The 23,767-nt window shown below is 41.0% G+C and overlaps 1 protein-coding gene across 1 annotated transcript; it reads left to right on the forward strand.

The window, feature by feature from the left end:
• Positions 1-214: 214 nt before the first annotated feature.
• On the forward strand, positions 215-21,571 carry znf414 (zinc finger protein 414). Its single transcript, XM_080433859.1, has 8 exons — positions 215-403; positions 2,571-2,693; positions 11,102-11,207; positions 13,485-13,658; positions 15,548-15,852; positions 17,197-17,340; positions 19,234-19,395; positions 20,822-21,571. Exons 1-8 carry the CDS (start codon positions 343-345, stop codon positions 20,881-20,883), a joined length of 1,137 nt encoding a protein of 378 aa, XP_080289985.1. The 5' UTR covers positions 215-342; the 3' UTR covers positions 20,884-21,571.
• Positions 21,572-23,767: the final 2,196 nt, after the last annotated feature.

Raw genomic sequence — 23,767 nt, forward strand, 5'->3', positions numbered from 1 at the left:
TAAAATAAAATACATAAGTGTTGTCTTTTCCTAATATTGAAAAGGCATCGTGATAATAATAAATATATAAACATAGATATGTAAATAAAGACATAAACATATGAGATATGTAAATAAAGATATAAAGTAAACATAACATCTAACCAAGGCACAAAAGTACCCCATGCACTGTTGCCTGCTGCGCCTGCGCGGATCGCTCAGCGTTGCCCCGCATTGCATTGTGGGTAGATGTTTATATTTTGTCAGTTTGTTGTTGGTGAAAAAATATTAAAATCATAATATCTATAATAATTACAATAATAACAATAAGTGATCAGAGATCCTCTTCATCTCCTGCTACAGATGACGTCATCCTCCTCCTCATCATCCTCAGCCTCCAGGCTGGTTTCAAACAGTAACGAAGGTAAAACATGATACAATGTATCCATGGTTCACATGACGCTCTCTGTCACAAGCGTCATGGAACCACTTGTTCCTTTGTTTGAGAATATCTTACATTTACAACCCGTACATCTACATAAACGTTCATATTTCAAATATAAAGTGCTGAGCCCCAAGCCACGGATGTTATAAGTTGAGGCGCAACTGGTCTAAGTACCCGTATCTTCCGTATTGTTCAATAAAAAGCATTTTAATCCGATCGCAGGCCATTTACTCCGACGCTTTCAACTACGCGCCCCTATCGGATGGGAGGTGTATTGCACTCTGATACATTAAATATATATAGAAAATGTCCGCCGATCGGATTAAAAAGGTTTTTATTGAACAATACGGAAGATACGGGTACTTGAACCTGTTGCGCCTGAACTTGTTACATCCGTGGCTTTAGGGTCAGCACTTTATATTTGAAATCTGAACGTTTATGTAGATGTAAGAGTTGTAAATGTAAACAATCCTAAACCAGGAACAAGTGGTTCCATGACTGTCATCATGGTATGACAGTCATGGTTTCAGGGCTAAGTAAAATGCAGTGGTGTTAAAGTAACTAAGTACAGTTACTCAAGTACAGTACTTAAGTACAGTTTTCAGTTTTGAGGTATTTAAAAAAAAAAAAACGTTATTGGAATCCAAATTTCAATACTTTTACTTCTACTCCACTACATCTCAGAGACAACATATTGTACTTTTACTCCACTATGATTATTTGAAAACTGTAGTTACTAGTTACTTTGTAGATTTTGATTATTATTACAAAACATATATTAACCACTTCAGCCCTATATGCATTTTAGCCTCACATGGACTGAAACGTCCACTAAACGTGTGAGGTCTAAACTTTAGTCTAAATAAAGGAAACCTTTCAGCTTCTCACTAAAACAAAGACAGTTTTATGACGTTAAAATAATAATCTCCTCCATGGCAAAGTGGCAAACCTCTCACTATCCAAACTTTTGCGTAAAATACACTTTTTGTCCATAAAATAAAATAATATTGTCGATCAAACGGATATTATTTGTGTTGACTCAGGTGCGCCCCCTACAGGTCTGATCTGTGTAACAGACACTTGAGTAAACTACAACAAATATCCGTCAGGTCAACAATATTTAATTTTCTGGACAAAAAGTGTATTTTACACAATACAGGGTTGTGAAATGTGTCCCACCGTGGAGAATAGTCTTTCAACATCATGAAAATGTCTTTGTTTCAGTGAGAAGCGAAAAGTTTGTCTTCATTTTGACAACATTTTAGAGCTGACACGTTTAGTGTCCGTTACAGTCTGTCAGTGGTTCTCAAATGTCTGTCAAGGACCCCCAAATTGATATATATTTGGCCGTGGACCCCCATCTGAAGTTGTTTTTGTGCAAGGGACCCCCATGAGAGAAGATTTATGTAAAAAGATTTTAAATTATTTTAAAAAAATCAAACATTTTCGATATTTGTCAAAAAAATAAAACAGAAATCGCAGATCTACAAGCTCATCGTGCCACGCTGTGAGCTTGTAGATCTGCTATTTTTGAATAGCCAACGCATAAATGGATACAGTTGTTAAAATGATTGTGATGCTGTATTATAACATATTTAGCTGGGGCCCCCCTGGCCTGGAGGCCCCCTAGCCCTGGTCCAGAGCGTTAGTGAGCTCTCTAACGCTCTGCCAGGCTCTGGGCTCTGCTCATAGACAAAGAATTCCACTGCCCTGTGAGGGCTCCAACTGAAGTGAAAATAAACTAAACCACTTCACTACTCACCGAAACAAAGGCTGTTTTGTGTTGTTGAAAGTCTGTTCTCGGAGGTGGGAAGCCTCTCAGCACCCCACCTTCTCCGTATAATACACTTTTTGGCCAGAAAATAAAATATTTCACTGGAAAAATCTGGTCAATAAAAAAATTCCATCGACCAGATCTGTAGAGGGCGCTGTGGAGCAACCAAAAAACATGTTTTCCTTCTGGGAAAATATTTTCTGCTGTAGAATACATGAATAGAATCAGCCTCGGGTTTTAATGGGTTAAGATGTGACAGTAACTAGTTTATATATATATTATAACTGTATAAAGCATATTATTGTGACTTTAGGAACTGCTCCCAGGAGAACCCATATATATGAAGTGTTCTATGTGTTATTTTGAATTTAGGAACCGCTCCCAGGAGAACCCACATGAAGTGTTCTCTGTACGGCTGTAAGAGAGTGTTCACTGACTCTCCTTCATACCACGCCCACATCAAAGACCATGAGATACCTGCTCAGTCTCTACCAGGTGAGAGAGAGACACACACACACACACACACACACACACACACACACACACACACACACACACACACACACACACACACACACACACACACACACACACACACACCAACCTTCATATGCAAAACCTACAGCTTTAGTTTTGTTTAGTTATTATACTGTATGTCATGATGGCGCAAGGAAGGTTGATTACTTTCCTCAAGTTGCCTGCAAACAATGTGTCACCAACTTTCAGACAGACAGGTTCTGTTTATCATAACACACTGCAGACAGACAGACAGGTTCTGTTTATCATAACACACTGCAGACAGACAGACAGGTTCTGTTTATCATAACACACTGCAGACAGACAGGTTCTGTTTATCATAACACACTGCAGACAGACAGACAGGTTCTGTTTATCATAACACAGTGCAGACAGACAGACAGGTTCTGTTTATCATAACACACTGCAGACAGACAGACAGACAGGTTCTGTTTATCATAACACACTGCAGACAGACAGACAGGTTCTGTTTATCATAACACACTGCAGACAGACAGACAGGTTCTGTTTATCGTAACACACTGCAGACAGACAGGTTCTGTTTATCATAACACACTGCAGACAGACAGGTTCTGTTTATCATAACACACTGTAGACAGACAGGTTCTGTTTATCATAACACACAGACAGACAGACAGGTTCTGTTTATCATAACACACTGCAGACAGACAGGTTCTGTTTATCATAACACACTGTAGACAGACAGGTTCTGTTTATCATAACACACAGACAGACAGACAGGTTCTGTTTATCGTAACACACTGCAGACAGACAGGTTCTGTTTATCATAACACACTGTAGACAGACAGACAGGTTCTGTTTATCATAACACACTGCAGACAGACAGGTTCTGTTTATCATAACACACTGTAGACAGACAGGTTCTGTTTATCATAACACACTGCAGACAGACAGGTTCTGTTTATCATAACACACTGCAGACAGACAGGTTCTGTTTATCATAACACACTGCAGACAGACAGGTTCTGTTTATCATAACACACTGCAGACAGACAGGTTCTGTTTATCATAACACAGTGCAGACAGACAGACAGGTTCTGTTTATCATAACACACTGTAGACAGACAGACAGGTTCTGTTTATCATAACACAGTGCAGACAGACAGACAGGTTCTGTTTATCATAACACACTGCAGACAGACAGACAGGTTCTGTTTATCATAACACACTGCAGACAGACAGACAGGTTCTGTTTATCATAACACACTGCAGACAGACAGACAGGTTCTGTTTATCATAACACACTGCAGACAGACAGACAGACAGGTTCTGTTTATCATAACACAGTGCAGACAGACAGACAGACAGGTTCTGTTTATCATAACACACTGCAGACAGACAGACAGACAGACAGGTTCTGTTTATCATAACACACTGCAGACAGACAGGTTCTGTTTATCATAACACACTGTAGACAGACAGACAGACAGGTTCTGTTTATCATAACACACTGCAGACAGACAGACAGGTTCTGTTTATCATAACACACTGCAGACAGACAGACAGGTTCTGTTTATCATAACACACTGTAGACAGACAGACAGGTTCTGTTTATCATAACACAGTGCAGACAGACAGACAGGTTCTGTTTATCATAACACACTGTAGACAGACAGACAGGTTCTGTTTATCATAACACAGTGCAGACAGACAGACAGGTTCTGTTTATCATAACACACTGCAGACAGACAGGTTCTGTTTATCATAACACACTGCAGACAGACAGACAGACAGGTTCTGTTTATCATAACACACTGCAGACAGACAGACAGACAGGTTCTGTTTATCATAACACAGTGCAGACAGACAGGTTCTGTTTATCATAACACAGTGCAGACAGACAGACAGGTTCTGTTTATCATAACACAGTGCAGACAGACAGGTTCTGTTTATCATAACACAGTGCAGACAGACAGACAGGTTCTGTTTATCATAACACACTGCAGACAGACAGGTTCTGTTTATCATAACACACTGCAGACAGACAGGTTCTGTTTATCATAACACACTGCAGACAGACAGACAGGTTCTGTTTATCATAACACAGTGCAGACAGACAGACATGTTCTGTTTATCATAACACAGTGCAGACAGACAGACAGGTTCTGTTTATCATAACACACTGCAGACAGACAGGTTCTGTTTATCATAACACACTGCAGACAGACAGACAGGTTCTGTTTATCATAACACACTGCAGACAGACAGGTTCTGTTTATCATAACACACTGCAGACAGACAGACAGGTTCTGTTTATCATAACACACTGCAGACAGACAGACAGGTTCTGTTTATCATAACACACTGCAGACAGACAGACAGACAGGTTCTGTTTATTATAACACACTGCAGACAGACAGACAGGTTCTGTTTATCATAACACACTGCAGACAGACAGACAGGTTCTGTTTATCATAACACACTGCAGACAGACAGACAGGTTCTGTTTATCATAACACACTGCAGACAGACAGACAGGTTCTGTTTATCATAACACACTGTAGACAGACAGACAGGTTCTGTTTATCATAACACACTGCAGACAGACAGGTTCTGTTTATCATAACACACTGCAGACAGACAGGTTCTGTTTATCATAACACACTGCAGACAGACAGGTTCTGTTTATCATAACACACTGCAGACAGACAGACAGGTTCTGTTTATCATAACACACTGCAGACAGACAGGTTCTGTTTATCATAACACACTGCAGACAGACAGGTTCTGTTTATCATAACACACTGCAGACAGACAGACATGTTCTGTTTATCATAACACACTGCAGACAGACAGACAGGTTCTGTTTATCATAACACAGTGCAGACAGACAGACAGGTTCTGTTTATCATAACACAGTGCAGACAGACAGACAGGTTCTGTTTATCATAACACACTGCAGACAGACAGACAGGTTCTGTTTATCATAACACACTGCAGACAGACAGACAGGTTCTGTTTATCATAACACACTGCAGACAGACAGACAGACAGACAGACAGGTTCTGTTTATCATAACACAGTGCAGACAGACAGACAGGTTCTGTTTATCATAACACAGTGCAGATAGACAGACAGGTTCTGTTTATCATAACACACTGTAGACAGACAGACAGGTTCTGTTTCTCATAACACACTGCAGACAGACAGGTTCTGTTTATCATAACACACTGCAGACAGACAGGTTCTGTTTATCATAACACACTGTAGACAGACAGACAGGTTCTGTTTCTCATAACACACTGCAGACAGACAGACAGGTTCTGTTTATCATAACACAGTGCAGACAGACAGACAGGTTCTGTTTATCATAACACACTGCAGACAGACAGACAGGTTCTGTTTATCATAACACACTGTAGACAGACAGGTTCTGTTTATCATAACACACTGCAGACAGACAGACAGGTTCTGTTTATCATAACACACTGCAGACAGACAGACAGGTTCTGTTTATCATAACACACTGCAGACAGACAGACAGACAGGTTCTGTTTATTATAACACACTGCAGACAGACAGACAGGTTCTGTTTATTATAACACACTGCAGACAGACAGACAGGTTCTGTTTATCATAACACAGTGCAGACAGACAGACAGGTTCTGTTTATCATAACACACTGTAGACAGACAGACAGGTTCTGTTTATCATAACACACTGCAGACAGACAGACAGACAGGTTCTGTTTATCATAACACACTGCAGACAGACAGGTTCTGTTTATCATAACACACTGCAGACAGACAGACAGGTTCTGTTTATCATAACACACTGTAGACAGACAGACAGGTTCTGTTTATCATAACACACTGCAGACAGACAGGTTCTGTTTATCATAACACACTGCAGACAGACAGGTTCTGTTTATCATAACACACTGCAGACAGACAGGTTCTGTTTATCATAACACACTGCAGACAGACAGGTTCTGTTTATCATAACACACTGCAGACAGACAGACAGGTTCTGTTTATCATAACACACTGCAGACAGACAGGTTCTGTTTATCATAACACACTGCAGACAGACAGGTTCTGTTTATCATAACACACTGCAGACAGACAGACATGTTCTGTTTATCATAACACAGTGCAGACAGACAGACAGGTTCTGTTTATCATAACACAGTGCAGACAGACAGACAGGTTCTGTTTATCATAACACAGTGCAGACAGACAGACAGGTTCTGTTTATCATAACACACTGCAGACAGACAGACAGGTTCTGTTTATCATAACACACTGCAGACAGACAGACAGGTTCTGTTTATCATAACACACTGCAGACAGACAGACAGACAGACAGACAGGTTCTGTTTATCATAACACAGTGCAGACAGACAGACAGGTTCTGTTTATCATAACACAGTGCAGATAGACAGACAGGTTCTGTTTATCATAACACACTGTAGACAGACAGACAGGTTCTGTTTCTCATAACACACTGCAGACAGACAGGTTCTGTTTATCATAACACACTGCAGACAGACAGGTTCTGTTTATCATAACACACTGTAGACAGACAGACAGGTTCTGTTTCTCATAACACACTGCAGACAGACAGACAGGTTCTGTTTATCATAACACACTGCAGACAGACAGACAGGTTCTGTTTATCATAACACACTGCAGACAGACAGGTTCTGTTTATCATAACACACTGCAGACAGACAGACAGGTTCTGTTTATCATAACACACTGCAGACAGACAGACAGACAGGTTCTGTTTATCATAACACAGTGCAGACAGACAGACAGGTTCTGTTTATCATAACACACTGCAGACAGACAGACAGGTTCTGTTTATCATAACACACTGCAGACAGACAGGTTCTGTTTATCATAACACACTGCAGACAGACAGGTTCTGTTTATCATAACACACTGCAGACAGACAGGTTCTGTTTATCATAACACACTGCAGACAGACAGACAGGTTCTGTTTATCATAACACACTGCAGACAGACAGGTTCTGTTTATCATAACACACTGCAGACAGACAGGTTCTGTTTATCATAACACACTGCAGACAGACAGACATGTTCTGTTTATCATAACACACTGCAGACAGACAGACAGGTTCTGTTTATCATAACACAGTGCAGACAGACAGACAGGTTCTGTTTATCATAACACAGTGCAGACAGACAGACAGGTTCTGTTTATCATAACACACTGCAGACAGACAGACAGGTTCTGTTTATCATAACACACTGCAGACAGACAGACAGGTTCTGTTTATCATAACACACTGCAGACAGACAGACAGACAGACAGACAGGTTCTGTTTATCATAACACAGTGCAGACAGACAGACAGGTTCTGTTTATCATAACACAGTGCAGATAGACAGACAGGTTCTGTTTATCATAACACACTGTAGACAGACAGACAGGTTCTGTTTCTCATAACACACTGCAGACAGACAGGTTCTGTTTATCATAACACACTGCAGACAGACAGGTTCTGTTTATCATAACACACTGTAGACAGACAGACAGGTTCTGTTTCTCATAACACACTGCAGACAGACAGACAGGTTCTGTTTATCATAACACAGTGCAGACAGACAGACAGGTTCTGTTTATCATAACACACTGCAGACAGACAGACAGGTTCTGTTTATCATAACACACTGTAGACAGACAGGTTCTGTTTATCATAACACACTGCAGACAGACAGACAGGTTCTGTTTATCATAACACACTGCAGACAGACAGACAGGTTCTGTTTATCATAACACACTGCAGACAGACAGACAGACAGGTTCTGTTTATTATAACACACTGCAGACAGACAGACAGGTTCTGTTTATTATAACACACTGCAGACAGACAGACAGGTTCTGTTTATCATAACACAGTGCAGACAGACAGACAGGTTCTGTTTATCATAACACACTGTAGACAGACAGACAGGTTCTGTTTATCATAACACACTGCAGACAGACAGACAGGTTCTGTTTATCATAACACACTGCAGACAGACAGGTTCTGTTTATCATAACACACTGCAGACAGACAGACAGGTTCTGTTTATCATAACACACTGTAGACAGACAGACAGGTTCTGTTTATCATAACACACTGCAGACAGACAGGTTCTGTTTATCATAACACACTGCAGACAGACAGGTTCTGTTTATCATAACACACTGCAGACAGACAGGTTCTGTTTATCATAACACACTGCAGACAGACAGGTTCTGTTTATCATAACACACTGCAGACAGACAGACAGGTTCTGTTTATCATAACACACTGCAGACAGACAGGTTCTGTTTATCATAACACACTGCAGACAGACAGGTTCTGTTTATCATAACACACTGCAGACAGACAGACATGTTCTGTTTATCATAACACAGTGCAGACAGACAGACAGGTTCTGTTTATCATAACACAGTGCAGACAGACAGACAGGTTCTGTTTATCATAACACAGTGCAGACAGACAGACAGGTTCTGTTTATCATAACACACTGCAGACAGACAGACAGGTTCTGTTTATCATAACACACTGCAGACAGACAGACAGGTTCTGTTTATCATAACACACTGCAGACAGACAGACAGACAGACAGACAGGTTCTGTTTATCATAACACAGTGCAGACAGACAGACAGGTTCTGTTTATCATAACACAGTGCAGATAGACAGACAGGTTCTGTTTATCATAACACACTGTAGACAGACAGACAGGTTCTGTTTCTCATAACACACTGCAGACAGACAGGTTCTGTTTATCATAACACACTGCAGACAGACAGGTTCTGTTTATCATAACACACTGTAGACAGACAGACAGGTTCTGTTTCTCATAACACACTGCAGACAGACAGACAGGTTCTGTTTATCATAACACACTGCAGACAGACAGACAGGTTCTGTTTATCATAACACACTGCAGACAGACAGGTTCTGTTTATCATAACACACTGCAGACAGACAGACAGGTTCTGTTTATCATAACACACTGCAGACAGACAGACAGACAGGTTCTGTTTATCATAACACAGTGCAGACAGACAGACAGGTTCTGTTTATCATAACACACTGCAGACAGACAGACAGGTTCTGTTTATCATAACACACTGCAGACAGACAGACAGGTTCTGTTTATCATAACACACTGCAGACAGACAGACAGGTTCTGTTTATCATAACACACTGCAGACAGACAGACAGGTTCTGTTTATCATAACACACTGCAGACAGACAGACAGGTTCTATTTATCATAACACACTGCAGACAGACAGACAGACAGGTTCTGTTTATCATAACACACTGCAGACAGACAGACAGACAGGTTCTATTTATCATAACACACTGCAGACAGACAGACAGACAGGTTCTGTTTATCATAACACACTGCAGACAGACAGACAGGTTCTGTTTATCATAACACACTGCAGACAGACAGACAGGTTCTGTTTATCATAACACACTGCAGACAGACAGACAGGTTCTGTTTATCATAACACACTGCAGACAGACAGACAGGTTCTGTTTATCATAACACAGTGCAGACAGACAGACAGGTTCTGTTTATCATAACACAGAGCGAACCAGACCCGTACTCAGCACTGATCAGGAGGAGACGCAGACAGACAGCTGTATAAAGGTCCTTTCACACGGCAAGCGGCCAACGCGCCTATGTCATTTATTTTCAATGAGAGGCGGGCGATTTATTTGGGACGCGTGGAGAAGTTGAGGGTCGGTGAGGCAGGTGGGTCGCGGCCCCCGTGAAATTCTTGCGCGCGTGCTCGTTTGTGCAGACACACACACGCGGCGCGCGGGCGGCAAGAGCTGGATTGTGGTGAGCTTTTCTTTTCACCGCACCGCGCAGGAGGAAAAAAAAACGACAACGATCGCGGCGCGATCGCCGCTGATCCGAGCGGCACCGCCCGCGCGAACCGCTCGCCGCGTGTTCAGTGTTGCCAGATTCTGTGAGAGAAACAAGCAACCGGGTCTAGGAAAACCAGCCCAAAAGAAGCGACTATGGGGCCACATGAGTACTTTAACGTATACATCAGCTATTTGAAAATAGCAGATCTACAAGCTCACAACGCGTCGCGTGTGTTACGACCTTAAAGCTTCATTTGTGCTTGGCCGTATGACGGTGTCTTTGCGTATCGAAAATAGCAGACATACAAGCTCACGACGCGGCGCGTTGCAACGTGTCGTGAGCTTGTAGCTCTGCCATTTTTACGCTATATTAACTACTTTAGCTGGGGACCCCCTGGAAACCCCACCAAGGACCCCTAGCCTAGGGGGTCCCCGGACCCCACTTTGAGAACAACTAGTCTCTCTTAACGGCGACTCCTCTGTGTGTTTTGTAGGTAAGACGTTCAGCTGCTCGGCGGTGGGATGCCCAGCCTCTCTGCCCAGCATGAAGAACCTGATGGAACACATGAGAGAACACCACAAACCCAACGTCTACTTCCTGTACGTTATGATGTCATCACACACTGCATGACATCGTCACAAACATTATGACATCGTCACAAACATTAATAACTAGAAAATGTGCTCCTCGGAGCACAAGTCTCCGCCAGCAGACTATAGCAATTATATTATCATAGCAATAACTAATGAGATACAGTAGAGTAAAAGATATATATTTTAGTTAAATAAAAAGGTGTATCAACTCTAGCCAATCAAATGCATTGGTGTCAACATATTAACACGTATTAAGACTTCGGCCTTGTTGTGGGATCAATTCAACTATAGTCCTCTTCTGTGTTACTGTTGTAGATGAGTATGCTTTCTTAGCTTTGGCTTGGCCTTCTGCGCCTTTGCTTGACCAATGTTAGGTGTTCTCAGAGGGACACACACACGCACAGACGGGTGATTTGGACTTACTGAAGGTACTGTTCCAATCAAGTCTGATTGATCCTGTTTTACCTCACTTCAAAAAGTAAAGGCTTTTTGAAGTGACACACCTATTTATAGAATTTTATTTCGTCACGCGTCCCTCTAGCCAATCAGAGGCATTGGTGTCAACAAATTGACACGTGTCACGTGGAGCTTGCCCAATGTTAGCTTGGCTAACAATGTTTGCTCACACACGGCGGGACGAAGCGAAAACATATTCTCCACCTTCGGCGGAGACAATAATAATAATACCTGAGATTTATATAGCGCTTTTCTGAATACTCAAAGTCGCTTTACATGGCTAATCTAAGTGGAACACAATCAAAACAAAACAACTTTAATAGGAATATTAAAATAAATACAAAATTATGACATCATCACAAACATTATGGCAAGATTTTAGTCCATTGAAAGAATTAAATGAATTTAAAGGAGAATTTTGGACTAAAGTTTTCTTACCTTTTCTATGACGTTATGATATCTTAGGATGAATGGTACAGTAGAAAAAATTTCATAACTCCACCCCTGAGCCGCCACAGCTTAAAAGGTGCGCGGATAGGCCTTAGGTTAGATCACATATTTTAATAGCTTTTTCTTTTTCTTTTTTTGGTGAGATCTGACGTTCATAGTGACAGAACACTTTTTTTTTTTTTTGGTTGCATAGTGTTCTGTCACTATGAACGTCAGATCTCACAAAAAAAAAAAAAAAATTAAAATATGTGATCTAACCTAAGGCCTATCCGCGCACCTTTTAAGCTGTGGCGGCTCAGGGGTGGAGTTATGAAAATTTTCTACTGTACCATTCATCCTAAGATATCATAACGTCATAGAAAAGGTAAGAAAACTTTAGTCCAAAATTCTCCTTTAAGGGTTAAGGATGTACTCATTTAGTGCCATTCACGTGTTTCACGTGTTTTTGGAAAACATATATATATTTTTGCCAGACCCATGGGGGTCTGGCTTACATGAGGCTTTGTATCTGTTTCGTCCATACATGGGCAGGGGTCATTTGTCCTCCGGCCCCAGCCAAAAAAAAGTGACGAACTATTCATGACATCATGAACTTCAGTTATAAAGTGGTTTGTAGGTGTGTTACATACTAGGACTTCATTTTGGGTCTGGCAGAACCAGGTCTCCTGGTCTTGTTTTTGTTCAGAACCCAAGATATCATTATCTGAAGATTTGCAGCTCCATCCACTCCTTGTATAACTTATAACTGAAAAAGTCTGTATCTCGCTTCCAAAGCACTTTTTTTTTTACTTTGAAAAAAAGAAAGAAAATCGCACTGGCCAGAAATAATTCTGTCACTCAGTGAGTTAATATGTAGACTATCTGCAGTGAAATAAATAAATGATGGTATTTACCATCTGATCCACGCTCAGCCCTGCACCAATCAAAGTCACTGGATTGGTTTAACCCATTAAGACCTGAGGCCGCGTCTAAAAAAATCAAAATCCTAAAAGAAATCAAAAAAAAAAAAAAAAAAAAAAAATCAAAAATAGCAGATCTACAAGCTCGTAGCGCGGCACTCGGTGCCGCGCTATGAGCTTGTATATCTGCTATTTTTGAATAGCCAAATAAATCTAAAGTGACACAGATGCGTTCTAGGTCTAAATGGGGACTTCTGAATCTTAACAAAAGACACTGTCTGCATGTTGATAAGAAAGAGACAGAGGAGGAAGTGGTACGGTCAGTCAGCTGGGGCATGAAGGCCACTGAGGCCTTTTTTTGAGGGGGACAATGGTGTCGCCATGAGGAGGGGCCAAGAATAATGTGAACACCGTTACACCACAGATGTTTTGCCATCATCATCATTATTTCTCCTGTCATTTCTCCAAACGTTTGTAGCTGTGAGAGTTGTCGTTCTAAGCTTCGCTCGCTGCGCGGCCTGCTCACCCACCTGCACACCTGCTCCAAGGTGTCCCGGAGCAAAGGGAAGCTGGCCGAACAACCCATGGACACTCAGCCCCCCCTGGAGGCCAAAGCCGGCACTGCGCCCACCACCACCACCACTGTTGACCGGTAGGCCCGTTATAATGATTACGTCACCGCCTGACCGCAATTATGTGAGATAACCGCAATTATGTGAGATAACCGCAATTATGTGAGATAATCACTAATTTCACTAAATCATTAATTTGCATAATTTGTAAACATTTTCATACATTTTCAAAAATAGCGGAAATCTATATATATCTATATCGATCGGCTGTTTCCACTTTTTTAGTTTTTTTTAAGTTTAAAATGATGGCCTGTTTTCTTTTGTACGTTTATTTTGAGTATTGCTATTGGCCATTGGCCAGGTTCCCCAAAGAGATTTCAGGTCGTGCGTAGCGTTACGCAGCTGCGTAAGACGCGCACGACACGCATAAGGAAGTTGCGCGGAACAATGGGTTAGTCTGGCATCAATTGATTGGCCAGCTCCGACCGGTTCAGGTACTGCGTAGCCAACCCGATCTCCAGAGAACTAGTATACATTGCACGGATCCAGTGCACTTCATTCCGTGCATATAGTCGCCTAGAAACCCAGAAATTCCGTGCATATGTACATCTCTCCCTTTGTGACAAAACCATTTCGGAGGCGCGCAGTCTCAAGGGAATTGTCGCCACGTAAGGGGCCACCGAGCAAGCTAAAGCGAGCGAGTTGCCGTCCCGAACGTTGCGACATTCCCTTGTGCCTACTCAGCGCCGTTTGAGTTATGTACCGATAGGCACAGAATCGTAAATTTTGTTGTGGGGACTGCTCTGCTTCCGGGTTTTTCCGGGTTGCGACTGGTTACGCCCACCGTGGGACTCGCCGTACATATGCACGCAATTTCGGGGTTTCTAGGCGACTATGCACGGAATGAAGTGCACTGGATCCGTGCAATGTATACTAGTTCTCTGGAGATCAGGCTGGCGTAGCGCTGTGTTGGGGGAGGAGCTTACGTGTCGTGCGCGTTCGGGGAAACACCCGTAACTGAAGGCAGTCTTCTTAGCGGAGCCTTCGTAAGGACCATCTTGCGACAGTCAGCTCACTCATTCATAACATTATGTCTATGGTACATGTACTATTGAAATAACCATAGCGTGCTAAATTTTCATCCGATTTTCAAACGGTTTGCATACTTAATGTTATTTTCATATATATATAAGTATGCAGTATCATAACTACATCTTTGGTGTTTACAACACACCAAACCGTTTGAAACTTGAGCACGCTATGGTTATTTCAATAGTACATGCACCATAGACATAATGTTATGAATGACTGTCGCAAGATGGCCGCGGTTGAGCTATGCTTGCGACGCCCCCTTGAGCCATCTAGCCTTTCTTATATATATATCTATGTACGTAACTCCCTATGCAGATTCTCTTTGGGAAACGCGGCCATTCTCAGTAATGTCTTTGCATATTTCCTGTGCAGTTTTTTGTTTTACAAAACCTAAAAAGGCAAACGGAGATAAAAAAAATCACACCCTGTGTGAAGTGGGCGGTGTCTTGCTAGCTAATCACAATACTGAATGGAGTCGATCAATCATGTACAAAGGATAAATACATTTATTGAAACACTCTTTATGATGGACAAAACCATAACTTGAAAAAAACCAATGTTTTTTTTTTTTTCAAGTTATGGTTGCTTATATAGGGCTATGCACATGTGTCATGTGACACTGGCCAATCACAGTCCTGAATAGGCTGTGATTGGCCAATCACAGCGCAGGATAATTGTACAAATTTCCAAACCTCACTTTTAGGGGCGGTTTCACTGCCCAAGATATTTGTACATTTTTCCAAATCTCACTTATAGGGGCGGTTTCACCGCCCAAAAAAAACACAATTAAATTGTTTAATTGCAATTATGTTGAATGACAATAACAATGTGATGATGATGATGATGATGATGATGATGATGATGATGATGATGACAGCCCTGCTGAGCAGAAAGGCTCACAACAACAACAACAACAACAACAACAACAACAACAACAACAGCAGCAGCAGAAAATAGCGCCCCCCTCAGGTCAGATCCAGACCACGGGCAGACTGCTGCTGCCCTCTGCTGGTGGTCGCCCGGCAGCACTTCCTCAGGCGGTGTCCTCGGCCCCGCCTCTCTCCGGCTCCGTAGCCAATCACGGCCGCTCGTTCCAGGCCGTCGTCAAACCACAGCAGTCCCAGCTCTGCCGGCTCCTCCCCCAGACGGTGGCCTGTGCCCCGCCCACGTCGCTACTGCAAGGTCAGTGTATTTAAAACTGGGGACCCCCTAAAATTATCATATTTGAACTGGGGACCCCCTAAAATTATCATATTTGAACTGGAGACCCCCTAAAATTAATCATATTTGAACTGGAGACCCCCTAAAATTAATCATATTTGAACTGGGGACCCCCTAAAATAATCATATTTGAACTGGGGACCCCCTAAAATAATCATATTTGAACTGGGGACCCCCTAAAATAATCATATTTGAACTGGGGACCCCCTAAAATAATCATATTTGAACTAGGGACCCCCTAAAATAATCATATTTGAACTGAGGACCCCCTAAAATAATCATATTTGAACTGGGGACCCCCTAAAATAATCATATTTGAACTGGGGACCCCCTAAAATAATCATATTTGAACTGGGGACCCCCTAAAATAATCATATTTGAACTAGGGACCCCCTAAAATAATCATATTTGAACTGAGGACCCCCTAAAATAATCATATTTGAACTGGGGACCCCCTAAAATAATCATATTTGAACTGGGGACCCCCTAAAATAATCATATTTGAACTGGGGACCCCCTAAATTAATCATATTTGAACTGGGGACCCCCTAAAATAATCACATTTGAACTGGGGACCCCCTAAAATAATCATATTTGAACTGGGGACCCCCCCACTCTGACAAGCACTTGGAAGTGTAGGAGTTGAGGCACACAACGCCTTGTGAGCATGTAACATGCTCACAAGGCGTTGTGTGCTTGTAGATCTGCTATTTTCACAATTTGGCCAATGTTTAATTTTTCATTTTAGAGGTATCCTTAAATGGTGACTTTATAAATGTACAGATACCCTGTATACACTTATACTGTATGTATGTTGGTTTGTTTATTGTTGAGTGAGAACATGAGTGTTGCACATTAAAGCTAATCATCTGTGGACCCCCCCAAAATCATTTGGGGACCCCCTCTGGAGGTCTCTCAATGAGAGAGAGTGGACATAAATGTTTCCATCTCATAATGAGCATTGTATTAGTGAGGACCATCATTGGTAGAAGATAAAGGTTGAAAAATGGTTCCTTTAACTAATTTAATCCGGGAACGCATCTGTGTCATTTTTAGATTTATATGGCTATTCAAAAATAGCAGATCTACAAGCTCATAGCTTGTAGATCTGCTATTTTTGAAAAATCTTGAAAATGTACAAATCTTTGAATTCTATCTATTAAAAAGTTGTTTTAATCCTAACAGTATGTTTCTATAGCAGTGCTGCTCCAACAAAATAAACTTAACCGACTGAAACTGAAATGGAAAACAGAATGAATGAAAAAAGAAATGACAGCCTTGTTGTGTATCCTGCCGTCTAAACAGCCATCACAGCTCCGCCTCGCCTCCACAACCACACCCACCAGCCACAAGCTCCGCCCCGACCTCAGGCCCCTCCTCCTGCCGTGGCCCCCCCATCGGCCCCCCAGGCGGCCTCCGGCCCCTCTGCTGTGTGGAAGAAGAATCAAGGTGACGCCTTCAAGCTTTTAAAGGGATAGTTCACCCCAAAGAAAATATCTTTTTTTCATATATAGATGACTCACCTCATGGAGACTTGAATTCATGGAGATTTTTTCAGTTTGTGTCTCATTTCTAAGACAGTAATTTGATGTAGGAGACACAAAGGAGACTCTTTGTGTCTCCTACCGGAACCGCTGGTCATGAAATTATTGTCTTAGGAATGAGACAAAAACTAAAACATATCCATGAATTCAAGTCTCTATGGGGTGACTAGTCCATAGGAAAAAAAGTCAGTTTGGGGGTGAACTACCCCTTTAACAAGAGCTATATTATACTATATACTGTATCTATACTTTCTGTATGTTACTTTACTGTTTTGTTTTTTTTGCCTCTACACTAAATATCGTCGCTGAAAACAGCAGATCGACAAGCTCACATCGCCTCGCAAAAGCCACCTGCTGGTAGCTTGTAGATCTGCTATTTTCAGCGAAAGTCTTCCCCAGAATACGGATGCCCGGGCTTTAAGTGGTTAAACTCTAGTTGACCGGGGTCCCCCAAGGGCTCGTATACTGGGTCCCCTAAGGTTTTCCCTCTACACCGAATCTCTTTGCAGAAAATAGAAATAGCCGATCTACAAGCTCACAGCGTGCTGCGTTGGATGGACTATCGTCGTGCAACGCTGTCATTGTGTCGGAGTATAAAATAGGCTTTGATATTTCAGAAAACTGAAAGAAATGACCAAAACAAACTATATGATATTTTTAATCGTTTCACCCAAAAAGTTTATAACAATACATGACTATTGACCTAGAAATAACACTGTCTGACACTTATATAACATAAGAGGATTAAATGACTTACTGTCGGCCAATTTGTATTATAAACCTGACTTTATGTCAAATATAATTTTCCCCAAAAAATGACTTTACATTATTTTAAGAAGGTGACAAAATGTCTTCTAAAAACAAACAGTATTCTGAAAAAGAAAGGATGTTGCTCTATTAGTCCATGAGCCAGAGCCCCAAAATTGAGCAAAAATTATCGAAAGAGTGGGCAAAACCAAACCTATATTAAATTGTTCATAGGGTCAATACGAGTAAATAAATATATGATAACCTTTCCACAGGAGCAGCTTTTTCATAGTTATCACACATTTTGTAATTTTCCCCATACGTACACGACAGGTGAAAAAATGACAACATTTAAAAAAGAGTTATCATAATGAAACTTCCTGAGTTGATTACTTACATGAAGACAATGATTTATCGTATTACAAGTTTTCTGAAATTGTATATTTAAATATGCAAATTAGGCATTTAGTCCATGAGCCAGAGCCCCAAAATTGAGCAGATATTGAATATTCCCTCGTTAAAAACCTTTGAATCCAACATCTTAACAAAATGAAATAAGTATGTTGACTCTGGCTTTGTCCAATGTTGATTCTGGAAAGTTATGCAAATTTGGGCATTTTTTCCTATGCCTAATTTGCATATTTAAATATACAATTTCAGAAAACTTGTAATACGATAAATCATTGTCTTCATGTAAGTAATCAACTCAGGAAGTTTCATTATGATAACTCTTTTTTAAATTTTGTCATTTTTTCACCTGTCGTGTACGTATGGGGAAAATAACAAAATGTGTGATAACCATGAAAAAGCTGCTCCTGTGGTGAGGTTATCATATATTTATTTACTCGTATTGACCCTATGAACAATTTAATATAGGTTTGGTTTTGCCCACTCTTTCGATAATTTTTGCTCAATTTTGGGGCTCTGGCTCATGGACTATATCAGTGGTTAGTATACGTAGTAATACGTAGTATACTAACTAGCCTCTAACGTGGCTAAAATGTAAAATGACCTAAAACTCTTCCCCTGATTGAATGTGTTCCTCCTACAGATCTGCTGACGCGCAACAACAGGCGCGTTCTGTGGGTGAACACCAGGGGGAGCTACACGTGCGTGCAGTGCGACCACTCCACTCCGCTCCGCAAGGACATGACGGCCCACATTAAGACGCACAAGAGCGCCCCCGCTGGCCGGAAGGCTAAAGACACAACAGGTACGGTAGGCGTCGTGGTGACGGTTCTCTCAAAGTGGCTTTTGATTGGTTGAAAACTTTGTTGGTCAGAAATGTAAAACGGCACGTGGTGCAGTAGGACATTAAAGGAACAGTTCACCCCCAAAATAACTTTTTTTCTATTAGTCCATGAGCCAGACAAGATACATAAGATAAGACATGATAACCTTTCCACAGGAGCAGCTTTTTCATATTTATCACACATTTTGTTATTTTCCCCACAAGTACATGACAGGTGAAAAAGAGTTATCATAATGAAACTTCCCCAGTTGATTACTTACATGAAGACAATGATTTATTGTATTACAAGTTTTCTGAAATTGTATATTTAAATATGCAAATTAGGCATTATATAGGAAAACATGCCCAAATTTGCATATTTAAATATACAATTTCAGAAAACTTGTAATACGATAATCAACTGGGGAAGTTTCATTATGATAACTATTTTTTAAATGTTGTGATTTATTTTCACAAAATGTGTGATAACTATGAAAAAGCTGCTCCTGTGTAAAGGTTATCATATATTTATTTACTCGTATTGACCCTATAAACAATTTAATATAGGTTTGGTTTTGCCCACTCTTTAGATAATCATTGCTCAATTTTGGGGCTCTGGCTCATGGACTATATGTATTAGTCACTCCATGGAGACTTGAATTCATGGATATTTATTCGTTTTTGTCTCATTCCTAAGACAATAATTTGATAACCAGCAGCGGTAGGAGACACAAAGAGTCTCCTACGTGACCCGCTTTAATGACTTAAAATTCTAGTATTAAAATTCTATTGTCTTTTTTTATGTCCAATGTATTTGTATTTAATTTCATAAAGTTAACATAAGTATAACTAAATGCATTTGAAATTAAACAAAACCTTTACTTTTCAGGATTCCAATTAAAAAATAGGAAAACATTCAGGATTCCAATAAAAAAATAGCAAAAATAGCCGATCTCACGCGTTTTGAGCTTGTACTGTAGATCGGCTATTTTAGCTACTTTTGTGTGACATAGAATGACGAAGTGGCCTAAAGGTATGGTAATTGTTTGGGTTGGGTCGGGCCGAGCCTGGCCCAGTAGGGCCCGGTTAAGGCCGGGCCCTTAATGTTCAGGCCCTTTGAGATCTCTAGGCACCACGTTGTTAAAAACAACAGTGACGGAACAGATTGATGGACAGACACTAAGCTGCTGGTCGTGCCTCCTGATCCACACAGACTGAAAATAAACGAGGGAAGAAAGACAGACAGACAGACAGACAGACAGACAGACAGACAGCCAGGCAGGCAGGCAGGCAGACAGACAGACTTGTTTGTTGACTAATAGAATTATTCAATCAATCAAGGTTTTAAAAACGACGCAGAGTCCAACATATGTATTAATGTGTTCCTGTGGTTGTTGTTCTAATGTAGTTCAAGATGAGAAGCAGAGCTCACCCGCCTCCTCTGACTCACCCAACTACACCCAACTCTGAGCTACACCCAACTACACCCAACTCTGAGCTACACCCTCCTACACCCAACTCTGAGCTACACCCAACTACACCCAACTCTGAGCTACACCCAACTACACCCAACTCTGAGCTACACCCAACTACACCCAACTCTGAGCTACACCCAACTACACCCAACTCTGAGCTACACCCAACTACACCCAACTCTGAGCTACACCCAACTACACCCAACTCTGAACTACACCCAACTACACCCAACTCTGAGCTACACCCAACTACACCCAACTCTGAGCTACACCCAACTCTGAACTACACCCACCTACACCCAACTCTGAAGAACACCCACCTACACCCAACTCTGAAGAACACCCACCTACACCCAACTCTGAGCTACACCCAACTCTGAACTACACCCACCTACACCCAACTCTGAAGAACACCCAACTACACACAACTCTGAGCTACACCCAACAACACCCAACTCTGACTCACCCAACTACACCCAACTCTGAACTACACCCACCTACACCCAACTCTGAACTACACCCACCTACACCCTGTGAACTCCGGCGGCTAGTTTCTGTACTAGAGGGAGGAGAAATGAAGCTGTAACTCTGACACTGAACTGTGAAACAAAACAGCAGCATAATGAAAACCATTGTTGTTTGTATGCTCCAAGTTTTTTTTATTTTACGACAAACAGCAGATACAGAGGGTGCGTTCGGAAATACAGCACTGAGCGCACTGGCCAATACAAAGTAATAGGTTGAGTGCGCTCCTGGTGCGCAATTCCGAACGCACCCTCTGTATCTGCTGTTTGTCGCAAAATAAAAAAAGCATAATAAAGTGAGTTGTGAGCCCCGCCTTTGTTTACATGATTCTGTTCTTACAGTTTGGCTCAGCACCAAGAGACGGAGGATGTGCGTTATTTTTTCTTCGTTTTTTTTTCCTGTCAATTCAATTCACGTGTAGCCATTGAAAAGAAAAATACTTGCCCCCTGCAGACATCACACACACACACACACACACGCACACACACACACACACGTGTCTATTAAGAGGCCGTTTCTTTTTCTTATCTGTGAACACATTGTTTGAATAGGGACATACTCTAGCAGTAAAATTTGCATGTTGAAACTACTTTACATATTTTAATGTGATGTAAAACTTCCAACATACTTTGGTGTACTTTACAAACTGCAGTTTCTTACTGAAGGCTTTTTTTTGGGGTTATAATTCAAGGGAATTCAATGCTGTACTAGGTAATATAAGTCATAAAACTGTGTCTGATTTATACATAAAAGTCTTGTTACAACTTTGATGTGAGATTTGTGTGTGTGTATTACGCTCTATTACGGGATAAAATGGGCAAATAACTTCTGAATCTGACTTCATGACATCTGATCTCCACATCTGGCTCAGTCAAAATGAGAAAGAAACAGTATTGAACCTCTCAGTTGAGCTACAACAGACAGAATCCAGGGTTAAAGGGAAGCTTGAATCCATTATGCTGACAGACATGCAAACATTTGACCACATGACTCGTTACACAGTCAGCGTTGTAAAGGATGACTTCTAATTGGTCGCTATAAAAAGAACAGAGATTTGGAGTGTTTGGTGTAGAGGTGTGTGTGCTGATAAAGTGTGTTTGGTGTAGAGGTGTGTGTGCTGATAAAGTGTGTTTGGTGTAGAGGTGTGTGTGCTGATAAAGTGTGTTTGGTGTAGAGGTGTGTGTGTGCTGATAAAGTGAAGCACATGACTTAAATACTGAGGTCTGTCTGCTATAGTTGGTCATCAAATCATTCTCTTAGGAATGCGACAAAAACAAAAAAATCTCCATGAATTCAAGGCTTCATGGGTTGTGTAATTGATAGAAAATAAGTATATTTTTGGGGTGAACTACCGGGAAAGCATGCGTGTCATTTTAGATCTTTGTGTGGACTGTTAAAAAATAGCAGATCTACAAGCTTGTACATCTATTTTTGAAACGTTTTTTAAGAAATCTTGAGAACTACAGATTTTTAGAAGACTGCGTAGAATCGTCCTCAGGTCTTAATGTAATGGATTTTAAGGCACGAGCAAATGTAAACACGGATGTGTTTGGTGAATGAAGAAGGCTTGACGATGAAACACGCCCGTGTTTGTTTGCCCAGGTGCTTTAGGTTTCATTAAAAGGAACCAGAAGGACTTCAAAGTGCTGCTATTCTTTGTTTTAAACCAGTGGATTTCAACCCTTTTCATATCAAGGTCCATTATTTATTGGGAATTTGAGCCACAGAACCTCCCTTTGATGAGATTTAGCCTCTGACCCAAAACTTGGAATATTTTGTTATTGTTGATTTTGTCCACAATTCCATCCATGTTTTATTGATGTTGGTTCCATAGGAGAGATAACAGGCAAATGTTGATCAAAATAACATTTAATTAAGTAATGCAGATGTTTAACAATAATTTAACTCTTGAGTGTAAAATGAAACCAAATGGACCCGAATGGACACTCTCAAGAGTTAAAGATCTATACGGGTCCATTTGGTTACATTTTACACTCTCAAGAGTTAAAGATCTATAAGGGTCCATTTGGTTACATTTTACACTCTCAAGAGTTAAAGATCTATAAGGGTACATTTGGTTACATTTTACACTCTCAAGAGTTAAAGATCTATACGGGTTCATTTGGTTTCATTTTACTCACTCAAGAGTTAAAGATCTATAAGGGTCCATTTGGTTTCATTTTACTCACTCAAGAGTTATAGATCTATAAGGGTCCATTTGGTTACATTTTACACTCAAGAGTTAAAGATCTATAAGGGTCCATTTGGTTTCATTTTACTCACTCAAGAGTTATAGATCTATAAGGGTCCATTTGGTTACATTTTACACTCTCAAGAGTTAAAGATCTATAAGG

The sequence above is a fragment of the Gymnoscopelus braueri genome (genome assembly GCF_963280865.1).
Source record: "Gymnoscopelus braueri genome assembly, chromosome: 1".
Taxonomy (NCBI): domain Eukaryota; kingdom Metazoa; phylum Chordata; class Actinopteri; order Myctophiformes; family Myctophidae; genus Gymnoscopelus; species Gymnoscopelus braueri.